Genomic DNA, 23,372 nt, shown 5'->3' with positions numbered 1-23,372 from the left:
TGTCCTGGCTGTTGTCACGTGTCTGGGGGTGGGGATTGGGGCTCCTCTCGCCGCCACAATGCCATGACCTGTTGTCTTGAGGGCAGACCTACAGCCGGCTGGGCTTCTGGCCATTTAATCTGCCTGCATGTTTCTTCCCCAGGAACCTACCCACTTCCCCACCAGGTCAGGGAGTCTGACCCCATGACTGCACTTGACCCAGGGAACACCCCAGCTCAGAGGCTTCCATGGGATCCCCACCCTGTACCCAGTGGGAGGAGAGTCAGGGTGGGAGGAAATTCTTCCACATCATGTTGACTTCCTGGTCCAGGGTCAAATTCCACTGGCCTTGCCAGTTAAATTCCCAGTTAACTCTGGGGTTGGTTACACTGCTAGAAAGGAAGGAGGAGGGCAGGCCTGGGGCTTTCCTTCTCTGAGTATCAGTTTGGTCACCTGTAAAGTGGAAAAGCACATCCACCAATGAACAGGTAGCAAGGGTGTACAGCCACGCTGGGGTGGGTTAGAGTTATAGCCCATTTTACAGGTGAGATGAAGCTGCTTGGCCGAGCCAGGGTGCAATCCAAGGTCTGAGAGCTGCGCCTGAGTGTCTGGGCCCTGCACCAGGGGGCTGGAAAAAGCCCACGGAGGCTTCACCCCCCTCCTCCCTTCTTCCCTCCTAACTTCCTTCCTCCCTCCCTCCCTCTTCTGGAGACCAGGAGACTAATGGAGGGCCGGGACCCCAGGCTGTCAGCTGGGATGGAGCCCTAGGGTTCTAGCTTCCAGCTCCGGGGCTTGGCCACTTCATTGGCTGGTGACCTGTGCAGAAACTGCCCCGGGGCTCCACGCTTAGCTCAGCGTTCTGCTGTTGGCACTTGAAATTCTTTTTTTTTTTTTAACAAGGGGCTGCGCCTTTTGCACTAGACCTCACAAATCATGTAACCATCTGTGCCAGGGAGTCTGGGTGACCCAGGACAGTCCCTCTCCCACCCCCAGCCTTCTCAGGAGAGACTGGAGACCTGGCACCTGGCCCACCTGCCTTTTGTGCCCTGCCTCCCCCTTCCGGGTGCCAGGTGGGCCCAGAAGCCTCTGCAGGCGTGGGAGGAGAGCCCTGGGCTGGGGGGCAGGGAGCACGCCCTTGGGAGGGAGCAGGCTGGCAGCTGAGCCACAGCTGCTGGCCCAGCAGCCGGCGAGTGCTTATGAGCAGGTGTTGGGCAGAGGTAAGGGGGGAATGTAACCTGGCAGGCAGAGGGGTTGGTGGGGGAACTTTGGGCCCAGAGGGAGGACTCTGGAGTCAGACCTGGCCTCGTTCTGGCTCTACTTCCTGCTGCGGGACCCTGGCAGGTTAGTGCCTCCCTCGTGTGTAAAAGGTACTAAAGTAGTCCCTACCTCACGGGATGGTACAAACTGGGAGAGATGGCATCCGTAAAGTACCTGTCCCCAGGGCTGGCACTTGATATGTGGGAGCCATCATTTTCAATGGGGTCACCCTTGCTCACCCAACCCTGCCCTCCTCGGTGGTGATAGTTGGGCAGGAAGACTTCCCACTCCCATCAGCTGTGTCTGCTCACCGCGTCATCCGCCGTCTGCAAGGCCCAGCGTCTGCTGGGTTTGCTAGGACTCCAACTCCACCCTCTCCCAGCAGGTTGCCTCCTCCTCCTGTTCCATCGCCTGGGAGATGCTGGCCCAGCCCTTGGGGCCCAGTGCACAGAGGCATCTCTGTCTTGGCCCTGGCCTTGGGTGGGTGAGATGTTTATTGCTGTGTTGGCCCAAGTATTGTGTCTCTGGGTTGGTGACCCGGCAGGGACGATCCACCAGCTACTTCCTCCAGGCAGATGAAGGTGACTGGTGACTGGATCTGGGCCTGCTGACAGCTCTCTGGACCCCCTTCTCTGCCACTGCAGTTCCTACAGCTTCCGGGAGGTGAGTTGGGGGACAGGAGCCACCTCCCAGCCCTGAGGAGTGTGTCTGGGGGGGCACCTTGGCGTGCAGCCCCTCGTTGGGCCTCTGTTTTCCTGTCGCCCCCAGGCTCCTTTGTCTCCTCAGCAGGCCTGCTGGGGACCCCCTCTGCTTCCTCCTGAGGACAGAGGGGAAGCTGGGTGAGTCTCATAGCCTGGAGGTATCTTAAGGAGCCTCTCCTCAGAAGGAACTTCGGGCCAGGTCAGGAACTCACATTCAAACCTCATCTAGCCAGGTGAGGACAGGAACCTTGGTTCTCCTAGGTACTGGTGGGCACCCATGTCCGGCGTCACCTGGGCCAGCCTGACCGCTCCAGCCTCTGTCTGAGAAGAACCAAGTACTTCCTGGTTCCAGACCCACTGCCCAGAGGCCTCTGAGGGCTTTTTCCAGTATCCCATGGAAGGGAAGAAACCTAACAGTGTAAAGATTGCTAAGGGGTGAGAAGGGGAGAGTCACACCCGGGACCCCCATCCTGGGGCAGGAAGGGCTGAAGCATAGGCCACCTCCCTCAGACCATATGGGGGAGCGACTCCGGGGTGGGGGACCGACTGCCCAGCTGCAGGCAGGGTCGGGGAGCAGTGCCGGGATTGGCCGCAACCTGCCGTCCGTGAAGGCCCTGGCGTGCGTGTGAGGCAGGCCTGGGGCTTCCAGGGGGCAGAAAGGCTTGTGGTTATTCAGCCGACAGGTCTGCGGGAATCCCAGCTCGGGGCACCTCTGTACTCTCTGTGCCTCATTTTCTCCCTCTGGAAAGTGGGAGTAACAGCAGCGCCCATAGGTTATTTTAAGGATTCAGCGAGGTATGTTTGCAAAGGGCTTATTAGCACAGGAGAAAGCACCCGACACACATGGAGCTGTGTGGGTTTTCGTATCCTTGTTGTTGTTGTTGTTATTATTATTATTATTTTGGCCCGTGCCGCGAGGCATGGAGGATCTTAGTTCCCCGACCAGGGATCAAACCTGTGCCTCCTGCGGTGGAAGTGCAGAGTCTTAACCACTGGACCGCCAGGGAAGTCCCCTTGTTAATATTATGGAAATGGTTGTTATTGTTCTTGGGGCCCAGGAAAGGGAAGCTAGCCCTAGAGCAGAGCCTCCTGGAGCAAGCCTGGCCCTAGAGACACAGCAGGCCTGACGGGGGAGCTCCAGGTCCGGATTTGGTCCAGGAGCTGGGCTGCGGCACCCTTTTATTTCCGGAGTCTAGGTCACTGGCCTGGAGCTGGGAGAAGGGCGAGGGGTGGATTGGGTGCCTCCACCCCTCGCCTCTAACCTGCCTGTGACCTCAAGCAAGGGGCTCCCGTTCTCTGAGCTCCCAGCAGTTACGTTCATCAGGTGTCTTGCCTGACTGCCGGGCCTCCTGCTCTGTGGTTTTCTGTCCTGTGGCCAGCAGGGTGGGTCAGGTGCCGAGGAGGGCTGGGGTGAGGATGGGGCTGAGGCTCAGGAAGCAGATGGAGGTGGACACCAGGGGGGCAGGAAGCCTTGCATGCACCCGCGGCTGTTTGCACTCCGCCCCCCACCCCGCTCCCCCGCATTGCCTGGTGGGCAGTGCCTCCTATGGCCTGGAGGCTGGACCTTGGGGGCCCCCTGACTTTTGTTTTAATTAAAAACAAAGTGGTATTAACTTCCCAAATTAGTCCAATGCAAACCACCCGGAAGTTTATGAAGCAGAAAGTGAAAATAGCACCTACCCCACTCTCCCCGCATCCACTCTCCAGGGGAAACTACTGCCAGTAGTCCTGAGTGGATTCTTCCAGAAGCCTTTGTGTGCATTTACAAACATATATGCATAGATAGTTGTATAAAAAAAGGAATCATGCTATACATGCAGTTCATTTTTTATATTAAAAATAAAATTTTAAATATAAAAACATTGACCATTATCTTAAAAATTTTGGAAAATACAGTTAAGCCAAAAGAAGACAGCAGCCCATAATCTTATCATTCGAGAAATAACCACTATTGACACTTTAATCACTACGACGGGCAAAAGTATCTATTTTCATTTGACTTATCTTTCTTCTTTTTTTCACCTTTTAAAATACTGTGTTACACCCGAATGATGGCATGCATTATACTTGTAAAAATAAAACACATGTAATGAACCTCTTGAACTCATGTCCCACTTAAAAGACGAGACCTTTGTTATTATAACTTGCACACCCCTGCCTTTCTTCTCCTCTCCCTCATCCCTCCCCACAGAGACTGCTGTACTCTTGACTTTTGCTTTTAAAACTTTCATCACTCTGATAGGCAAAACTATCTCCTGTCCTATGACAGGTGGCCTACTGCCTGCTGTATGCTTAAACAGTATGTTGTGTAGTTTCATTTGTCTTCCAGGACTTGGCTTTTTCACTCCTCATGTCTGTAAGGTTCATCCATGTCATTCCCCCCCACCCCTGCTATATAATATTTCACCATGTGAACGTATCATAATGCAATAAAAAAATTCCATTCTCCTTGATAGCTATATGAGTTGTTTCCAGTTTTGTATTATTTTAAGCATTGCTGCTATGAGCTTTGTTACATACATTTGCAAGAATTTCTCCAGGGTATATACCTGGGAGCAGAATGCAAAATTTTCCAGCTTTGTTTTCCAAAGTGATTATAGAGATGCATTTTAAAAACTTGCTTTCTTCACTTATTACATATCCTGTAAATATCCTGGGCATCTCTTCCTGTCGGTGCCTATTGATCTGCATCATTCATTTTAGCGGGGCTGTGTCTTTGTTCATTTAACCAGCTGTCCAGGCTACTTAAGTTATTTTTCACTATCGCATAAAATGATGTAATGAATACCACAATTATTTTAAGAAGTAATGTAACATTTTTAATCCTTACAACACCCTGTGAGGTTGTTCTCCCTATTTCCTGGAAGCAGGGGAAGCATAAGTAACGTGCCAAGGCCGCACAGCTAGTAGACGGCAGGGCTGAACTTGAATCCAAGAGTGGATCCCTGAGTTCACCCAGGGTGACTACTGGGTGCAGGGCTCTGGAGGCCCGAGGTAGGGATGCCCAGGGAGAAACTCAACTGATTCCAAGCGCAGTGTGCTCTGGGACTCAGTTTCCCCATCCCCGTCGTGGTAACAATAAAGCGAGGTAGAAGTGGGCCTGACCCACACTAAATGTTCTCCGGAAGACTGTTGTTATTGTCATTGTCACTACAGGCTGCCCGGAGGAGTAAGCGAGGCGCTCGGGTGCCCCGGGCCGGGGTTCGTCCGCCCCTCACCCATCCCCGCCTGCACCGCCCAGGGGCGGGGCCACCCGCGGCCCCCCAAGGCTCCGCCCACCTCCCAGGCCTGAACCGGAGAGAGGCGAGCGGCGGCGCTAGGACCCGGCGGGCCGGGGCTGCGGCGGGGCCTGGGCGGCCAGAGTGGCGCGGACCCTGGCTCTTGGCTCCCGGCGCCATGTGAGGGGCTCGGGGGTCGCGGGGAGCCGGGCGCTCCCCGGGGGAGGTGAGCTGGCGCCGCGCGGGGGCGGGCAGCGGGAAGGGGGCGCTGCCTGCGCCCCTGGAGGTGGGGGGGCCGTCAGGAGCCGCTGGGGATGGAGATTGATATGGGGGCCCCGGGGGCTCCCGTAGACCCACTCACTCTTGGCAACCGCGCCTGGAGATCCCGGTCCCCGCGCCCAAGGGCTGTCGCGGGGTTCGCGGGGCCTCCTGCCGCTGACTACCCCATTAGAGCTCGGGGACCCTGCCGCCGTCCTGCCTCCCTTCTCTTCCCAGCTGAGGCTAGAGCTCCGTACCCCCCGGAGTGCTGGAGTTGGGGGGGTTCAGCGCAAGCGGGGCGCAGAGGGTGAGTCGTCCCCCTCCTAGGTGCACCCACGGTTTTGGCGCCCCCCATTTGGAATTAGGAGCCCCCCTCCCCCTTCTCCCGTGAGCTCTCCTCCCACGCGGCTCGTGGGGGCGTCCCAAGCCTGCAGGAGGACTCCCCGAGCTGGGAGAAGCAAAGCCCCCAAGCAGAGGGCAGGGTGTGGCCCCATAGCCTGAGCTCGCGGTTTCAGCCCTCCGGCTTGGCCCACCTTGGGGCTGAGTCCACGATCCTGGCTCAGAGCTATGGGCTGCTGCCTCCCTAGCCTGAGCAAGTCGCTCCCAACAGTCCTGCTCTCCGGTGCTGGGCCAGGCGCTGGGAACGCACTCAGTGGCCTCTGGTCAATTCCAGCCCTGGGGGATCCTTGAGAGGGATCCAGTCAGGCTCAGCCCTGGGCTGATCCCTGGAAACAAGCCGGGAAATAAGGCACCCCAGCAGGCTCTGGACAGCTCTGCAAGGCACTTTGCCTCTCTGAACCTCGGTCTCCTCCTCTGTGAAATGGGGATAAGAGCCCCTGCTGTGCAGAATTGCCAGGAAGATTCAGTGAGTGGGTGATGCTTAGCAAAGGCTCCGCATTTATTGATATTAGAGGGAAGTTGCTGGGCCATGCATCAGAGGGCAGGGGAGTGTTTCTCTGGCAAGCTCGTGGAGAGGCAGGCCTTGAACAATGAATAACCACAAAACTAACAGCTGCTGGCACTGATCAAGCACTTTCAAATCCTGTGCTTCCCTTGCCACATCTGCTTGAATCCTTCTAACAACATTGTGAGTTACCTACTCTTATTATTTCATTTCACAGATGAGGAAACTGAGGCTCAGAGAGGTCACATGGCTTGCCCGAGGCCCCTCAGCCAGTAAGTGGTGGAACCGGGATTCGCACTTGAACATGAGATGCTGTACTGACCATGGTCTTCTCAGAGCAGGACTGTGACGGGCCTGACCAGGGGGACAGTGGTCCTGGCTGAGGGCACTGCTCAGGCAAAGGTGGGAAAGTGGGGGCGTGGGCCTGGGAACTGGAGTGCTCTAGTGTGTCTGGAGCTTGGGGCATCCGAAGGAAAGGGTAGTGAGAGGGGAGGCTCAGCTCAGAGAGGCAGCTGGAATGCTAGAGGCGTCAGGGTAGATGGGGACTACCCAGGGATCTGGATGACTTTTGCCTTAACGGGCTATGAGTCTAAGAACAAGCTGCTCTTCCCTTCTGATGAGCCGCAGTTTCCTGATCTGTGCCGCAGGGACTGGACTGGACTGTGAGAGTCTCCATGAGAGTCCGGGGGCCCTCCCTGCCTGGCTTTGAAGGCTGGCTGCGGAGAAATCTGAAGCTGGGCTTGGGAGGAGGGGGAGCCCGCGGAGAGGGGGCGGGGTTGGGTGGTGGGCGGGGTTAAGACCCAACCAATCAGGAGCGGCGTGGGGGCACCTCCTTTGGCCTGGGGTTCTCTGGCTATTCCTGGTGGCGGTGTAGGAGTAAACAGCTGCTAGGTCAGGGGGCGGAGATAGTGGCGGGAGATGGGAGGCCCCTGGAGGGAAGGACGGAGCTGGGGAGCTCCTGGGCCCCAGTTTCTCTCTCTGCGCACTCTCCTTCCCTTAGTGCCTTCTGGCCTCGAATCTGCTGGAGGTGGCTGGACACAAGTACTTACTCCCTTTTGACAGGTGGGGAAATTGAGATCTGCAGAGAAGCTGCGTCCTGCGTGGATGGGGGAGCCGTTGGGGAGTGAGGAGCAGAGCTGGGCTTGTATGGTCCCGGAGCCCACCGCGCCCCAGGGTGGGGCTGTGATTATAACCATTGGACAGATGCGTCTGAGCCCTTAACCCCCAAGATCTTACTTATTTTTTATTTTATTTTTTTTAAAAAATTATTTATTTATTTATTTTTGGCTGTGTTGGGTCTTCGTTTCTGTGCGAGGGCTTTCTCTAGTTGTGGCAAGCGGGAGCCACTCTTCATCGCGGTGCGCGGGCCTCACTATCGCGGCCTCGCTTGTTGCGGAGCACAGGCTCCAGACACGCAGGCTCAGTAGTTGTGGCTCACGGGCCTAGTTGCTCCGCGGCATGTGGGATCTTCCCAGACCATGGCTCGAACCCGTGTCCCCTGCATCGGCAGGCAGATTCTCAACCACTGCGCCACCAGGGAAGCCCAAGATCTTACTTATTAATGAACAAAGTCAAAGGGGAAAAAAAAGATAAGAATGAAGTCATTCAGCAGTCCTCCTGCACCCATCTCCAGGGCTCTGGAGACACAGCAGAGAATGTGAGGCCCTGTGCCAGCTGCGACCTCAGAGAGCTCTCAGCGGGGAGGTGGCACGCAGGGGACATTCCTGGCCCACCTCAGGCTGGGAGGATGAGTGGGCATGAACAACATTGTGGAGGGTGTCCTAGTCAGAGGGGCCAGTTTATGCAAGACCTGGAAGGGTATGAGTGTAGAGGGGTTTGGACCTACGAGGAATGTTATTCCCAGGCCTCAGGAACATAAGACAGGGTTTAGAGTAGGGGTGTGAATGGGGCTCCTGCTGGGTGGGGGGCAGGCCCCCCCAGCAGGCGAGCCAGTTTTAGGCCTGCCAGCTGCCTTCGAGCGGAGTGGGAGAGTGCATGGGCAGGGAGAGAGGCAGGGCTTTGCCACCACCTGGCTGTATGACATCAGGCCAGTTCCTGCCCTTTCTGGGCCTCAGTGTCTCCACCTGCAAAATGGGTACAGCCCTGAGCCTTGAAGTCATGGGTGGGTAGGAGGGCTGGCAGGGGTGGGGAGGGTGTAGCCTAGGACCAGCTGGACTTGGGGGAGGGCACCCAGGCCATAACTCTTTCTGTGGCTTGCAGGTGTGACCCCACACCCCTGCCCCCTGGGCCACCTGCAGGACGCTGGCCCCTGCCCCTCAGCAGACGCCGGAGAGAGATGAGTAGCAACAAAGTAAGTCCCCCTTCATTTCTTGTCCCCATCTCAGCTTCTTATTTCCCTCCGTGAAATGGGCTCCTTTGGACCTGCCTCAGACCCAGGCACTACAAGTCTCTCTTCCCTGCCGAGAAGCTGCTGATGCCTGGGAGACCCTGGTGTGAGCCCTGCTGTGGCCACTGATCTGTGTGGCCTGGGCAAGCTCCTGCCTCTCTCTGGGCCCAGGTCCACCTCTGTCCTCCTAGGCTTGACTGTTCCCTCTGTGGTAAAGGATTGGCCGGGAAGGTGACTGTGGAGTGCTGTGCAGGGGGTGGGGGTGGGGAGTGAAGGTGAATGGGAGGTTGGGAGAGGGGCCAGTGATCAGAGTCAAAAATGACATGATATTGTGAGCATCACTCTGAGGGTGTCAGGGTTCCCCATGATCCATTCATTTATGCTTTCCTGAGCACCTACTATGTGCCTGGCCCTGCACACCCCTTTCCTAGCTGCACTACAGCTTTGGCAGAGCCTGGGGGTTGGGGGTGGGGTGATCTGGGTGTATCTGGGTCCAATCCAGAAAGAGAAACCACACAGTAATTTGAATAGAGAAAGTTTAACATAAAGAATTATTAATTATAATTGAGCATTGGAGTAACAGGGGATTAGAACTCTACAGAATACAGGACTAGCAGGTATAAGGAGCAGCCACTGGGAATTTCCAGTCGTTAGGACTTGGTGCTTCCACTGCTGGGGCCCAGGTTCGATCTCTGGTTGGGGAACTAAGATCCTGAAAGCCGTGTGGCACGGCCAAAAAAAAAAAAAAAAGGAGCTGCTATCACACCCAGGGTTGAGACCCAGGCCTTGCTGGGCTGGAGAGGGCACAGCTATGGCCCACTGGATGGCAGAGAACTCACTGTGGTGCTGTGCTGTGGAAGTTGTCATAAATCCACCTGCTAGGCTACAGGGAAGGCTGTTCACAGGAGGTAACTCCCAAGAGACACTTCAAGCATCAGGTAAAACTGCTCCAGGGGGCTTCCCGGGGACTTCCCTGGTGGCTCAGTGGTTGGGGGTCCACCTGCCAGCGCAGGGGACACGGGTTCGAGCCCTGGTCTGGGAGGATCCCACATGCTGCGGAGCAGCTGGGCCCGTGTGCCACGGCTACTGGGCCTGTGCTCTAGAGCCTGCAAGCCACAAGTATGAAGCCCGCTGGCCTAGAGCCTGTGCTCCGCAACGGGAGAGGCCACCGCAATGAGAAGCCCGCTTGCCACAACTAGAGAGAGTCCGCTCACAGCAACGAAGACCCAACACAGCCTAAATAAATAAATAAATAAATAGCAATAAATAAATAAATAGATAGCAATTCCTATTAAAAACGAAAACAAACAAACAAAAAAAACTGCTCCAGGAAGGGGAAGCTTATGTTTTTTGGGTGTTGCTGGTGTTTGAGTGTGCCACATGAGCACAACTCTGGAGAAGCTGTGGTCGCAGCAGGAATCAGAAGCACTCTGCTTCAAAACTGCCTGAGGCTGGATGCTGGAGGAAGCTGCTGGCCACTGGGAGAAGCCATGCGCACTGTAGAAGCAAGTGCACCAGCACCAGGCCCAAAGCCCCCAGAACCAGGAAGCAAACGCCCTTCCTCCTGACATGTCTCTCCAGCGCCCTCTACTGACAAAGTTTATTATGCAGTTCGCTGGCAAGGAAAAACACGTAAAGGGCCCAGATCCATTTTCACAGAGCAGGCAAAAAGAGTAAACCTGGAGCTGAGAAGCAGTACATTAATAACCAGCCCAGGGAGCTCAGCACAAGGAGCCAGGACTCCCGGGTCCCACCTAGCCTTGCAGACCCCAGGCAAATAAATACCAGTGGACACTTCAAATATCACTTTCCTGCCCTTTGCCATATGTTGGTGTACTGACTACTCATGCATCCTGATTCCTGACCAGATCCTTTCCCTTCAGGTTTAAATGAATGGTAAACATTTATAAAGAGTTACTGTTTGGGGAAGACCTAGACCCTCTCGTTGGAATGTCCCTCCTGTCTCCAAGTATCCTTCCAGCTGCAGCTGGAAGGATCGTTCTGACCCGCACTTCCAATCTAATCCAGCAAACCCTGAGAACCTTCTGTGCTCTGGGCCCTGCCCTGGGAGCTGAGATACAGTGGGGATTAAGGCTGACTCAGTCCCAGCCCTCAGAACTCATGGTTTAATTGAGGGGGACGGCTCTTTGAAGGCAGTGTGATTGGTGCTGTGGTAGGCGGTGCTCAGGGGGCTGGAGGAGGCCTTCCTGGGGGAGGTAGTGCCTGAACTGGTCTGGAATAAAGAGCAGGCGTGGTAGGTGGCAAGGAGCCTGCCGGGCAGCTGGGCCCTCACTGGCCTCTCCCCTCTCCAGGAGCAGCGGTCAGCAGTGTTCGTGATCCTCTTTGCCCTCATCACCATCCTCATCCTCTACAGCTCCAACAGTGCCAATGAAGTCTTTCATTATGGCTCCCTGCGGGGCCGTAGCCACCGGCCCGTCAACCTCAAGAAGTGGAGCATCACGGACGGCTACACCCCCATTCTCGGCAACAAGGTAGGGCAGCTGCTTTGGGAAGCTCCCTGGGAGCTGCCTGGAGACTAATCCTCCCCATTGCCCACCACCGCTGCTCCCACCTCCTTCTTCTCCTCCACCTCTTCTCTGTACTTCCACCATCCCTCCTAAAGGAAAGGGTGAATCCCAAGAGTCCAGTGCCTTCAGCCCCTTGTTTGCTGTGTGACCTCAGACAAGTACCCTGTCTCTCTCTGGGCCTCAGTTTTCTCCAAGGTCCCACCCTTAGTGCTAATATCCTATCATCTCCTGAGTCAGCATCCCTTTGGAAAAGTCTCTGGTTTTCACTGATCTCTGTCTCTGCGTGGGAGTCTACATAGGCTTTTGGAGCAGGACACTAGGGTACTTGACAACACAACAACAGTAACAATAATGGCTGCCCATTGTCAGTTGCCTGCTGTGCACTGGGCACTGTGCCCAGCAGTAATCCTCATACCAGCCCGGTGAGGTTAGCGTTATCTCCCTTGAAGAGATGAGGAAATTGAGGCTCAGAGAGGTGAAGTCACTTGCCCAAGGCCACACAGCAAGGGAGGGGAGGAGCCAGGGTATTGCCCCAATGCCTGATGAGCTACAGCTGTGTCAAGAGGCCAAAAGTCATTCTGGGGCTTCTGTTGGCCTTGGGTAACCATGAAACTCAGGTTGTGTTTCTGGAGTTCACCCTGTAGTCCTCTGAGCCCTAATGTTTTCCCTGGGGTCAGGGAGAAAATTATTGGCCTCAAGCATGGACTCCACCTTCTAGGAGGATGTCTCCCCAGGCCCTGCCTACCTCTCTCTCCTGCCTCACTAAAACCCTCATAAATCTCTCGGGGCCTTTGCATACAGTGTGTTGGTCCTGGGGCTCTGAACATACTCTCACTGGAAAAGGGCCCATTAGCAGGTGTTTAGAGACAGATCAACTCCCAGTTGAGACTTTTTCTACCCTAAGGACCCTTGAAAGAGAAATTTAAAAGGTGGAACCTGGGAGAAAGTGGAATGGCTTGAGTGTGGGCAATGTGGAAGGGAATGAGACAGAGCTTGGCTTGCAGCTGTTTCCAGCCTGATAGGAGAAGCCAGAAAGGAGGAGCTCAGGAAAGCTGGCAAAGCCATCAGTTGAGGTACCTGGGACATGTTGCTTGATCTTAGAGTAAGGGCTCAGGGAAGGCTGTCTGGAGGAGGTGGCACCTGAGCTTAGCCTTGAAGGGTGCGTGGGAATTCCATGGGCAGAAAATAGGCTTCAGATAGCTTGTGGTTCCAACCCGTTCATTTCACCAATGTGGAAACAGAGGCTCAGGGCAGCCTCCACACCCTTGCCTACTGACAAGGTGGTGTCCTGTTCATGGGTGATGTGGAAATGTTATGTGTGCATTGGGGAGGATGTCTTCTCTGGGGAGGCTGAGGCTGGGGCTCCGTGGCCATATAGACCTGGGTTCAAATCCTAGCCCTGCACTCCTCTGCTGTATGACTTTGGGGACATCCCCGCACGGCTGTCCTGTTCTTCTGTTCCTTAACTCTGCCCCAACCGAGCAGCCTTCATTTGCTTCTCAACACACCATGGTCATCCCACATCAGAGCCTCTGGTCTTGCTGTTTCTCCTGCTTGAATACTTTCCGCTGCATGGTTCCTTTTCATCCTTCAGGTGTCAGCTCAGAGAGGCCTCCCCAGGTGACTTTTCTAGAGCAGCCCTCACTCCTGCCACTCTTGATCCCCTGCCCCTATTTTCTTTCCTTCCCAGCGTGTTTAACTTACCACCTGGCATTATTTCATCGTTTACTTGTACACCATGTCTCCCCAACCGTGAGCTTCTTGAAGCCAGGAGTGGGGTCTCTTTTGTTCATTGCTCTGTACCTTGTACTTGGCCATTAGCCAGCTTGCTGTAAAGATTTGTTGAATGTTGAATGAATGGGTCTCAGTCTCCCTGTCTTTAAAATCAACATCGTAATTCCTGCTTCCTGGAGGCCTGGATGTACGGAGCACAGCGCCTGGCACTGAGTGGTCATAACAGTGTTGGCTTTCCTTACCCCCCAGACCCTGCCCTCCCGGTGCCACCAGTGTGTGATTGTCACCAGCTCCAGCCACCTGCTGGGCACCAAGCTGGGCCCTGAGATCGAGCGGGCCGAGTGCACAATCCGCATGAATGACGCACCCACCACGGGCTACTCAGCCGATGTGGGCAACAAGACCACCTTCCGCGTAGTGGCCCATTCCAGCGTATTCCGTGTGCTGCGGAGGCCCCAGGAGTTCGTCAACCGGACCCCTGAAACCGTGTTCATCTTCTGGGGTCCCCCAAACAAGATGCAGAAGCCCCAGGGCAGCCTGGTGCGCGTCATCCAGCGGGCAGGCCTGGTGTTCCCCAATATGGAGGCTTACGCCGTCTCTCTTGGCCGCATGCGCCAGTTTGATGACCTCTTCCGGAGTGAGACAGGCAAGGACAGGTACCAACCTCCTGCCCGCTCCCTCTGGCCAGCCCTGTGCTCCCTCTCAGCACGCTCCGTCCAGAGGGCCTGTTGCTCCCAGCATGCACTGCTGTGAGGGTGTGGTCAATTCTTGCCACCTTCTGGTCAGGTTTCCTAGGGGAGTTGGCTTCATGTCCAGCTCTTAGCCTGAGTCATTTCCAACACGCTCTGCATGGCCTCCTCTCCCCCAGGGTGCATGAGTGGCTCTGAGAGACTAGGGCTCCCAGCATACTCTAAGGTTGCACAGTCACTCCTAGCATCTTTCTAGGAGAGCTGCCCCATAACATGCCTCATGGAAAGTGTTGACCATTCCCAGCACATCTTACTTTAAGCACACAGTTGTTCCCAGCATGCTCTATTCTAAGGCTACAACACCCTCAGTATGCCCTTCTCTGACTAATCTCCCTAGAAAAGCTAGGCCAGTGCTATCCAATAGAAATATCATGCAAGCCACACAGGTAATTAAAATTTTTATAGTAGCCACATTTAAAAAGTAAAAAGAAACAGGTGAAATTAAATTTAATATATTTTTATTTAACTCAATATGTCCAACATATAGATCCTGTACATATTTTGTTTGATTTATATCTAAATATTTTTAAAATTTTGGAGCTATTGTAAATAGCATTAAAAAAAATTTTTTTGGTTTCCCATTATTCATTGCTAGTATGTAGAAATATGATAGATTTTTGTTTGTTGACCTTGTATCCTGTAATCCTACTAAACTTACTTCTTGGTTCTGGGAGATTCTTGTAAATTCTTTGGAATTTTCTGTGCAAATGATCATGATGTAAGGACATGCAAATAAGGACAGTTATTTTTTCCTTTCCAATCTGCATGCTTCTTATTTCTTTTTCTTGACTTGTTGCACTGGCTAGTACTTTCAATATAACATTGAATTGTATTGGAAGTGGTGAGAGTAGACATCCTTGCCTTGGTCTCAGGCTTAGGGGGAAAGTGTTCAGTCTTTCATCATTGAATATGATGTTGGCTGTAGGTTTTTGAAACTGCGGGTTGAGGAAGTTATCAGGTTGAGGAAGTTCCCTTCTCTTACTGGATTGCTAATAGTTTTTTTAAATCATTACTGGATATTGAATTTATCAAATGATTTTCTGCATCAATTGATATCACATGGTTTTTCTTTTTTTTTTGTTTGAATTTTTGAATTTTATTTTTATTTTTTATACAGCAGGTTCTTATCAGTTATCTATTTTATACATATTAGTGTATATATGTCAATCCCAATCTCCCAATTCATCCCACTACCCCCTCCACTTTCCCCCCTTGGTGTCCATATGTTTGTTCTCTACATCTGTGTCTCTATTTCTACCCGGCAAACCGGTTCATCTGTACCATTTTTCTAGGTTCCACATATACGCATTAATATACGATATTTGTTTTTCTCTGTCTGACTTACTTCACTCTGTATGACAGTCTCTAGATCCATCCACGTCTCTACAAATGACCCAATTTCGTTCCTTTTTATGGCTGAGTAATATTCCATTGTGTATATATACCACATCTTCTTTATCCATTTGTCTGTCGATGGGCATTTAGGTTGCTTCCATGACCTGGCTATTGTAAATAGTGCTGCAGTAAACATTGGGGTGCATGTGTCTTTTTGAATTATGGTTTTCTCTGGGTATATGCCCAGTAGTGGGGTTGCTGGGTCATATGGTAATTCTATTTTTAGTTTTTTAAGGAACCTCCATACTGTTCCCCATAGTGGCTGTATCAATTTACATTCCCACCAACAGTGCAAGAGGGTTCTCTTTTCTCCACACCCTCTCCAGCATTTGTTGTTTGTAGATTTTCTGGTGATACCCATTCTAACTGGTGTGAGGTGATACCTCATGTAGTTTTGATTTACATTTCTCTAATAATTAGTGATGTTGAACAGCTTTTCATGTGCTTCTTGGCTATCTGTATGTCTTCTTTGGAGAAACGTCTATTTAGGTCTTCTGCCCATTTTTTTTATTGGGTTGTTTTTTAATATTGAGCTGCATGAGCTGTTTATATATTTTGGAGATTAATCCTTTGTCCATTGATTCGTTTGCAAATATTTTCTCCCATTCCGAGGGTTGTCTTTTTGTCTTGGTTGTAGTTTCCTTTGCTTTACAAAGCTTTTAAGTTTCATTAGGTCCCATCTGTTTATTTTTGTTTTTATTTTCATTACTCTAGGAGGTGGATCAAAAAGATCTTGTTGTGATTTATGTCAAAGAGTGTTCTTCCTATGTTTTCCTCTAAGAGTTTTATAGTGTCCAGTCTTACATTTAGGTCTCTAATCCATTTTGAGTTTATTTTTGTGTATGGTGTTAGGGAGTGTTCTAATTTCATTCTTTTACATGTAGCTGTCCAGTTTTCCCAGCACCACTTATTGAAGAGGCTGTCTTTTCTCCATTGTATATCCTTGCCTCCTTTATCAAAGATAAAGTGACCATATGTGTGTGGGTTTATCTCTGAGTTTTCTATCCTGTTCCATGGATCTATATTTCTGTTTTTGTGCCAGTACCATATTGTCTGGATTACTGTAGCTTTGTAGTATAGTCTGAAGTCAGGGAGTCTGATTCCTCCAGCTCAGTCTTTTTCCCTCAAGACTGCTTTGGCTATTCGGGGTCTTTTGTGTCTCCATACAAATTTTAAGGTTTTTTTGTTCTAGTTCAGTAAAAAATGCCACTGGTAATTTGTTAGGGATTGCACTGAATCTGTAGATTGCTTTGGATAGTATAGTCATTTTCACAATATTGATTCTTCCAATCCAAGAACATGGTATATCTCTCCATCTGTTTGTATCATCTCTGATTTCTTTCATCAGAGTCTTATAGTTTTCTGAGTACAGGTCTTTTACTTCCTTAGGTAGGTTTATTCCTAGGTATTTTATTCTTTCTGTTGCAATGGTGAATGGGATTGTTTCCTTAATTTCTCTTTCTGATCTTTCGTTGTTAGTGTATAGGAATGCAAGAGATTTCTGTGCATTAATTTTGTATCCTGCAACTTTATCAAATTCATTGATTAGCTCTAGTAGTTTTCTGGTGGCATTTTTAGGATTCTCTACGTATAGTATCATGTCATCTGCAAACAGTGACAGTTTTACTTCTTTTCCAATTTGTATTCCTTTTTCTTCTCTGATTGTCGTGGCTAGGACTTCCAAAACTATGTTGAATAATAGTGGTGAGAGTGGACATCCTTGTCTTGTTCCTGATCTTAGAGGAAATGCTTTCAGTTTTTCACCATTGAGAATGATGTTTGCTGTGGGTTTGTCATATATGGCCTTTATTATGTTGAGGTAGATTCCCTCTATGCCCACTTTCTGGAGAGTTTTTATCATAAATGGGTGTTGAATTTTTGTCAAGAGCTTTTTCTGCATCTATTGAGATGATCATATGGTTTTTATTCTTCAGTTTGTTAATATGGTATATCACATTGATTGATTTGCGTATACTGAAGAATCCTTGCATCCCTGGGATAACTCTCACTTGATCATGGTGTATTATCCTTTTAATGTGTCGTTGGATTCTGTTTACTAGTATTTTGTTGAGGATTTTTGCACATATATTCATCAGTGATATTGGTCTGTAATTTTCTTTTTTTGTAGCATCTTTGTCTGGTTTTGGTATCAGGGTGATGGTGGCCTCATAGAATGAGTTTGGGAGTGTTCCTTCCTCTGCAGTATTTTGGAAGACTTTGAGAAGGATGGGTGTTAGCTCTTCTGTAAATGTTTGATAGAATTCACCTGTGAAGCCATCTGGTCCTGGACTTTTGTTTGTTGGAAGATTTTTAATCACAGTTTCAATTTCATTACTTGTGATTGGTCTGTTCGTGTTTTCTATTTCTTCCTGGCTCAGTCTTGGAAGGTTATACCTTTCTAAGAATTTGTCCATTTCTTCCAGGTTGTCCATTTTATTGGCATAGAGTTGCTTGTAGTAGTCTCTTAGGATGCTTTGTATTTCTGTGGTGTCTGTTGTAACTTCTCCTTTTTCATTTCTAATTTTATTGATTTGAGTCCTCTCCCTCTTTTTCTTGATGAGTCTGGCTAAAGGTTTATCAATTTTGTTTATCTTCTCAAAGAACCAGCTTTTAGTTTTATTGATCTATGCTACTGTTTTCCTTGTTTCTATTTCATTTATTTCTGCTCTGATCTTTATGTTTTCTTTCCTTCTACTAACTTTGGGTTTTGTTTGTTCTTCTTTCTCTAGTTCCTTTAGGTGTAAGGTTAGATTGTTTATTTGAGGTTTTTCTTGTTTCTTGAGGTAGGCTTGTATAGCTATAAACTTCCTCTTAGAACTGCTTTTGCTGCATTCCATAGGTTTTGGATCGTCACGTTTTCGTTGTAATTTGTCTCTCGGTGTTTTTTGATTTTCTCTTTGATTTCTTCAGTGATCTCTTGGTTATTTAGTAACGTATTGTTTAACCTCCATGTGTTTGTGTTTTTTACGTTTTTTTCCCTGTAATTGATTTTTTTTTCTCCTGTAATTGATTTCCAATCTCATAGCGTTGTGGTCGGAAAAGATGCTTGATATGATTTCAATTTTCTTAAATTTACTGAGGCTTGATTTGTGACTCAAGATGTGATCTATCCTGGAGAATCTTCCGTGTGCACTTGAGAAGAAAGTGTAATCTGCTGTTTTTGGATGGAATGTCCTATAAATATCAATTAAATCTATCTAGTCTTTTGTGTCATTTAAAGTTTGTGTTTCCTTATTAATTTTCTGTCTGGATGATCTGTCCATTGGTGTAAGTGAGGTGTTAAAGTCCCCCACTATTATTGTGTTATTGTCGATTTCCTCTTTTATAGTTGTTAGCAGTTGCCTTATGTATTGAGGTGCTCCTATGTTGGGTGCATATATATTTATAATTATTATATCTTCTTCTTGGATTGATCCCTTGATCATTATGTAGTGTCCTTCCTTGTCTCTTGTAACATTCTTTATTTTAAAATCTATGTTATCCGATATGAGTATTGCTACTCCAGCTTTCTTTTGATTTCCATTTGCATGGAATATCTTTTTCCATCCCCTCACTTTCAGTCTGTATGTGTCCCTAGGTCTGAAGTGGGTCTCTTGTAGACAGCATATGTATGGGTCTTGTTTCTGTATCCATTCAGCGAGCCTGTGTCTTTTGGTTGGAGCATTTAATCCATTCACATCTAAGGTAATTATCGATATGTATGTTCCTATTACCATTTTCTTAATTGTTATGGGTTTGTTTTTGTAGGTCCTTTTCTTCTCTTGTGTTTCCCACTTAGAGAAGTTCCTTTAGCATTTGTTGTACAGCTGGTTTGGTGGTGCTAATTCTCTTAGCTTTTGCTTGTCTGTAAAGCTTTTGATTTCTCTGTCGAATCTGAATGAGATCCTTGCCGGATAGAGTAATCTTGGTTGTAGGTTCTTCCCTTTCATCACTTTAAATATATCGTGCCACCCCCTTCTGGCTTGTATAGTTTCTGCTGAGAAATCAGCTGTTAACCTTATGGGAGTTCCCTTGTGTGTTATTTGTCGTTTTTCCCTTGTTGCTTTCAATAATTTTTCTTTGTCTTTAATTTTTGTCAATTTGATTACTATGTGTCTCAGCGTGTTTCTCCTTGAGTTTATCTTGCTTGGGACTCTCTGAGCTTCCTGGACTTGGGTGGCTATTTCCTTTCCCATGTTAGGGAAGTTTTTGACTATAATCTCTTCAAATATTTTCTCTGGCCTTTTCTCTCTCTCTTCTCCTTCTGGGACCCCTATAATGCGAATGTTGTTGCGTTTAATGTTGTCCCAGAGGTCTCTTAGGCTGTCTTCATTTCTTTTCATTCTTTTTTCTTTATTCTGTTCCGTGGCAGTGAATTCCACCATTCTGTCTTCCAGGTCACTTATCCGTTCTTCTGCCTCAGTTATTCTGCTATTGATTTCTTCTAGTGTATTTTTCATTTCAGTTATTGTATTGGTCATCTCTGTTTGTTTGTTCTTTAATTCTTCTAGGTCTTTATTAAACGTTTCTTGCATCTTCTCAGTCTTTGCCTCCATTCTTTTTCCGAGGTCCTGGATCATCTTCACTATCATTATCCTGAATTGTTTTGCTGGAAGGTTGCCTATCTCCACTTCATTTAATTGTTTTTCTGGGATTTTATCTTGTTCCTTCATCTGGTACAAAGTCCTCTGCCTTTCCATTTTGTCTGTCTTTCTGTGAATGTGGTTTTCCTTCCACAGGCTGGAGAATTGTCTCACATGGTTTTTCTTAAGATTATTAATCTGATGGATTATATTGATTGATTTTTGTATGTTGAATCAGCTTTGCATTTCTGGAATAAACTCCACTTGGTTGTGGGTGTCTTATTCTTTTTATATATTGCTAGGTATGATTTGCAATATTTTGTTGAGATTTTTGTATCTTTGTTCATGAGAGATACTGGTCTGTAGTTTATTTTGTACTGTCTTTGCCTAGTTTTGGTATCACGGTAATTTTGGCCTCAGAAAGTGAATTGGGAAATATTTTCTCTTCTATTTTCTGGAAGAGATTGTACAGAATTGGTTTTATTTCTTCTTTAAATATTTGGTAGAATTTACCAGTGAAACTGTTGGCCTGGAGAGTTCTTTTTCAGAAGATTTTAAACTATGAATTCAATTTCTTTAAGAGTTATAGGATATTCAGGTTATCTGTTTCATCTTGAGTGAGTTTTGGTAGTTTGTGGTTTTCAAGGAATTGGCCCATTTCATCTAAATTGTCAAATTCATGTATGTCGTTTTTTGCAGTTTTCTTATTATTCTTTTAATGTCTTCAGGGTCTATGATGATATCCTCTTTTTTTATTCTTGATATTGGTAATTTGTGTCTTTTCTCCCTTCTTTGTCAGTCTTGTGAGAGGTTTATTTTCCTTTAAACTTTTCAAAGAACCACGCTCAATCAAATATATCCAAAATATTTTCAGTTCAACATGTAATCAGTATCAAAAATGATCAGTGACATATTCTACATTCTTTTTTTCATACTATCTAAGGAATCAAGTGTGTATTTTACACTGACAGCACATCTTAACCACACGTCAAGCGCTCACGTGTGCCCACATGTGGCTAGTGACTGCTGTAGCGGGCAGCACAGCCTGAGGTTCTTGGTTACTTGTTCTATGCCTTGCTCTGAACTTGTGGTCACTTCCGGCATGACCTTCTCTGATTAGTCTCCCCTTAGGAGTTTGCTCCTAGCATGTACATCACTGCATCTACCTACCATGCTCTGTGATCATGGTCACTCCCAGCCTGCCCAGGTGTGACCAGTCTCCCCAGGAGTTAATTCCCAGCATGCTGTGTTCCTATTCCTCCCCTCAAAGGAGCAGTCCCCACACCCCTCATCTCTGTCCAGACAGCTTGCCCTCTGCCAGCTTGCCCCTGCTGCTGCAGCAGGGCTGGACAGGGGGTGGCTGAAGTGGGGGGAAGGCCCCATGAGTGGGTGGGAGGAGTTCTGGAAAACTCTGTGTGGGTTGACCCTTCCTCCCTGCCTGCATGCCCCCTCATCATGACCCCTCTCTGCCCCCAGGGAAAAGTCCCACTCGTGGCTGAGCACCGGCTGGTTCACCATGGTGATTGCGGTGGAGTTGTGTGACCATGTGCACGTCTATGGCATGGTCCCCCCCGACTACTGCAGGTGAGCACCCCCAGGGCGATGCCTAGCCATTGGCCGCAGGGTGGAGCTGGGGTCCCAGAAACCTTGGCTGGGGTGCCTTCAAGGGCCTCTATTTTATAGAATTCAAACTGCTCTGCTGAGATCTAGGCTCTTTAGAGCTACCCCAGGAGCCTCAATCCCAAGCTTAGCCAGAGCCCAGAGTTTGTATATTAATAATAACTATTTTCATTATTACGATATGAAAAGCCCAGCAGGTGACAGTTATTTTTTACTAAGTGCTGACCATGTACCAAGCATGGCTTTTTATTATCTCATTTACTCCTTATAGTGACCCTAAGGGATAAGTGCACTATTCTCCCCATTTCATAGATAGAAAAACTGAGCAGGACGTTTTGTGAGTGGCCTCAGTTCCCACGAACAGTAAGGGGTAGGGGCCAGGCTCCAGAGCCCACAGTCCTTACCACTACCCCATATTGCCACCCTCTTGGGAAAAGGAAAAGTTTCCACTGCATTAAAAAAAAAAAAAAAGAAAGTTTGAGAGTCACACACCTAGTCCCTCCTACACCCATTTCACAGATGGGGAAACTGAGGCCCAGGGAGGGGCAGGGATTTCTCCCACTGAGGCCCTACAGCAGGTCAGGGGCTGGAAAGGGCAGGGTCCTGCTGGTGCCCACCTTGCCCTTATGGCCCCATCTGCTCTGCCCCAGCCAGCGGCCTCGCCTGCAGCGCATGCCCTACCACTACTATGAGCCCAAGGGGCCGGACGAGTGTGTCACCTACATCCAGAATGAGCACAGCCGCAAGGGCAACCACCACCGCTTCATCACGGAAAAGAGGGTCTTCTCATCCTGGGCCCAGCTGTACGGAATCACCTTCTCCCACCCCTCCTGGACCTAGGCCACCCTGCCTGTGAGACTCTCACAAGGGACACAGGAGAAGTGGGTCTCTGCCCAGCTGCTCGACCAAGGGCCATCGTCTGGCTAATCAAGGCTGGTCAGAGTGTCTTCTGGCCATTCAGGCCTTGAAGAGGATATAACCTCCAGCCATTCCGGGCCTGGGGGTATCTCTTGGCCAATCAGGGATTTGGGCTTCTATGTGGTTAGTCGGGTGTTGAGGGTATTTCTTGTCCAGTCAGGGTCTGAGCATAGTCAATCAGGGTATTTCTGAGTAATCTGAGGCTAATGTCGTGTCCTTTCCTATGAGGCCTTGGTTCAGAGCCCCAGGACAGACTCTAAATCACTTCCTATTGGTTGGGACAGTGGGGTCCTGTCCCAAGGAGCTGGGAACTTGTGTCGACCCCTCACTCCCCAGAGCCAGAAAGAGGTTGTGTGGCGGTGGGAGCTGTCTGGAGCCCAGGCAGGGGCATCTGTGGGGTTAGGGGGGTTCCAGGCGTGGGAGGCTGGTGTCCGGTTCTTGACTCTGCCCTTGGACAGACCCCTTGCCCCCTCTCTGGGCATCCTTCTGCCTGTGTCAGGTTCTAGAGTCTGAGAACCCTCCCACCTCCCCCAACGACCACCTTGGGTCTGTCCTCCGTCAAGATTGGACCCCTCCAGCCACCACCCCTTGCCGGGGGTCTCAGCTCTCTGAGGGTCTGGGGTTCCCTTCCCCACCTCCTCCTGGAAACTTGAGGAGATTTTTGCGCAAACTCTCCCAGGCTTTGGGGGACTCTGAAAAGAAGGGACAAACCTTCAGCTGTTTTCTTAGCCCTTCCGCCCAGCTGCCATTAGCGTGGCTCTTAAAGAGCCAGGCCCCCTTTTCTGCCATCCAGCAGTGAGGTTTTCCACCTGTTGGAGGAGCCCTTGGGGCTGAGAGAGGGGGGATCACAGCCCAACTGAGGTTTCCTGCAGCCCCTTTGTCTGCAGCTGCTGGAGTAGTCCAAGGGTCTCCCCCAGCTGGGCCTGGGAATGCCCTAGGGGGCTGGGAGCTGTTGCTGAGTTCTGTCCCCTCCCTCTACATCAGGCACTTTATTGCTGGACTTCAGTGGGGTGGGTTTAATCCCTGCTCTTCTGGAGTCTTGAGGAGAAGACTGGGGGAGGCTGTGGAATGGGACGAGTCAGGCGGAGGAGGAGGAGGCCAGCAGTGAGCCACTGCACACTGGGACAAGGGGTGGGGGCCGGTGACTACCCTAGACTTGGTTTTGTAATGATTTGTACAGGAATAAACATACCTAAGCTCCG

At 49.7% G+C, this 23,372-nt stretch overlaps 1 protein-coding gene across 1 annotated transcript; it reads left to right on the top strand.

Moving 5' to 3' along the window:
* The first annotated feature begins 5,235 nt into the window (after positions 1-5,235).
* On the top strand, positions 5,236-23,372 carry ST6GALNAC6 (ST6 N-acetylgalactosaminide alpha-2,6-sialyltransferase 6). Its single transcript, XM_082402713.1, is given in 9 exon segments — positions 5,236-5,381; positions 6,535-6,684; positions 6,686-6,706; positions 6,708-6,719; positions 8,538-8,628; positions 10,977-11,156; positions 13,176-13,582; positions 21,109-21,216; positions 21,903-23,372. Coding segments are annotated over 8 exon segments (1,053 nt in total). The 5' UTR covers positions 5,236-5,381; positions 6,535-6,640; the 3' UTR covers positions 22,093-23,372.

This window comes from Balaenoptera borealis (genome assembly GCF_965194805.1).
Source record: "Balaenoptera borealis genome assembly, chromosome: 8".
Classification (NCBI taxonomy): Eukaryota; Metazoa; Chordata; class Mammalia; order Artiodactyla; family Balaenopteridae; genus Balaenoptera; species Balaenoptera borealis.
This window is presented reverse-complemented; position numbering and strand designations above follow the sequence as displayed.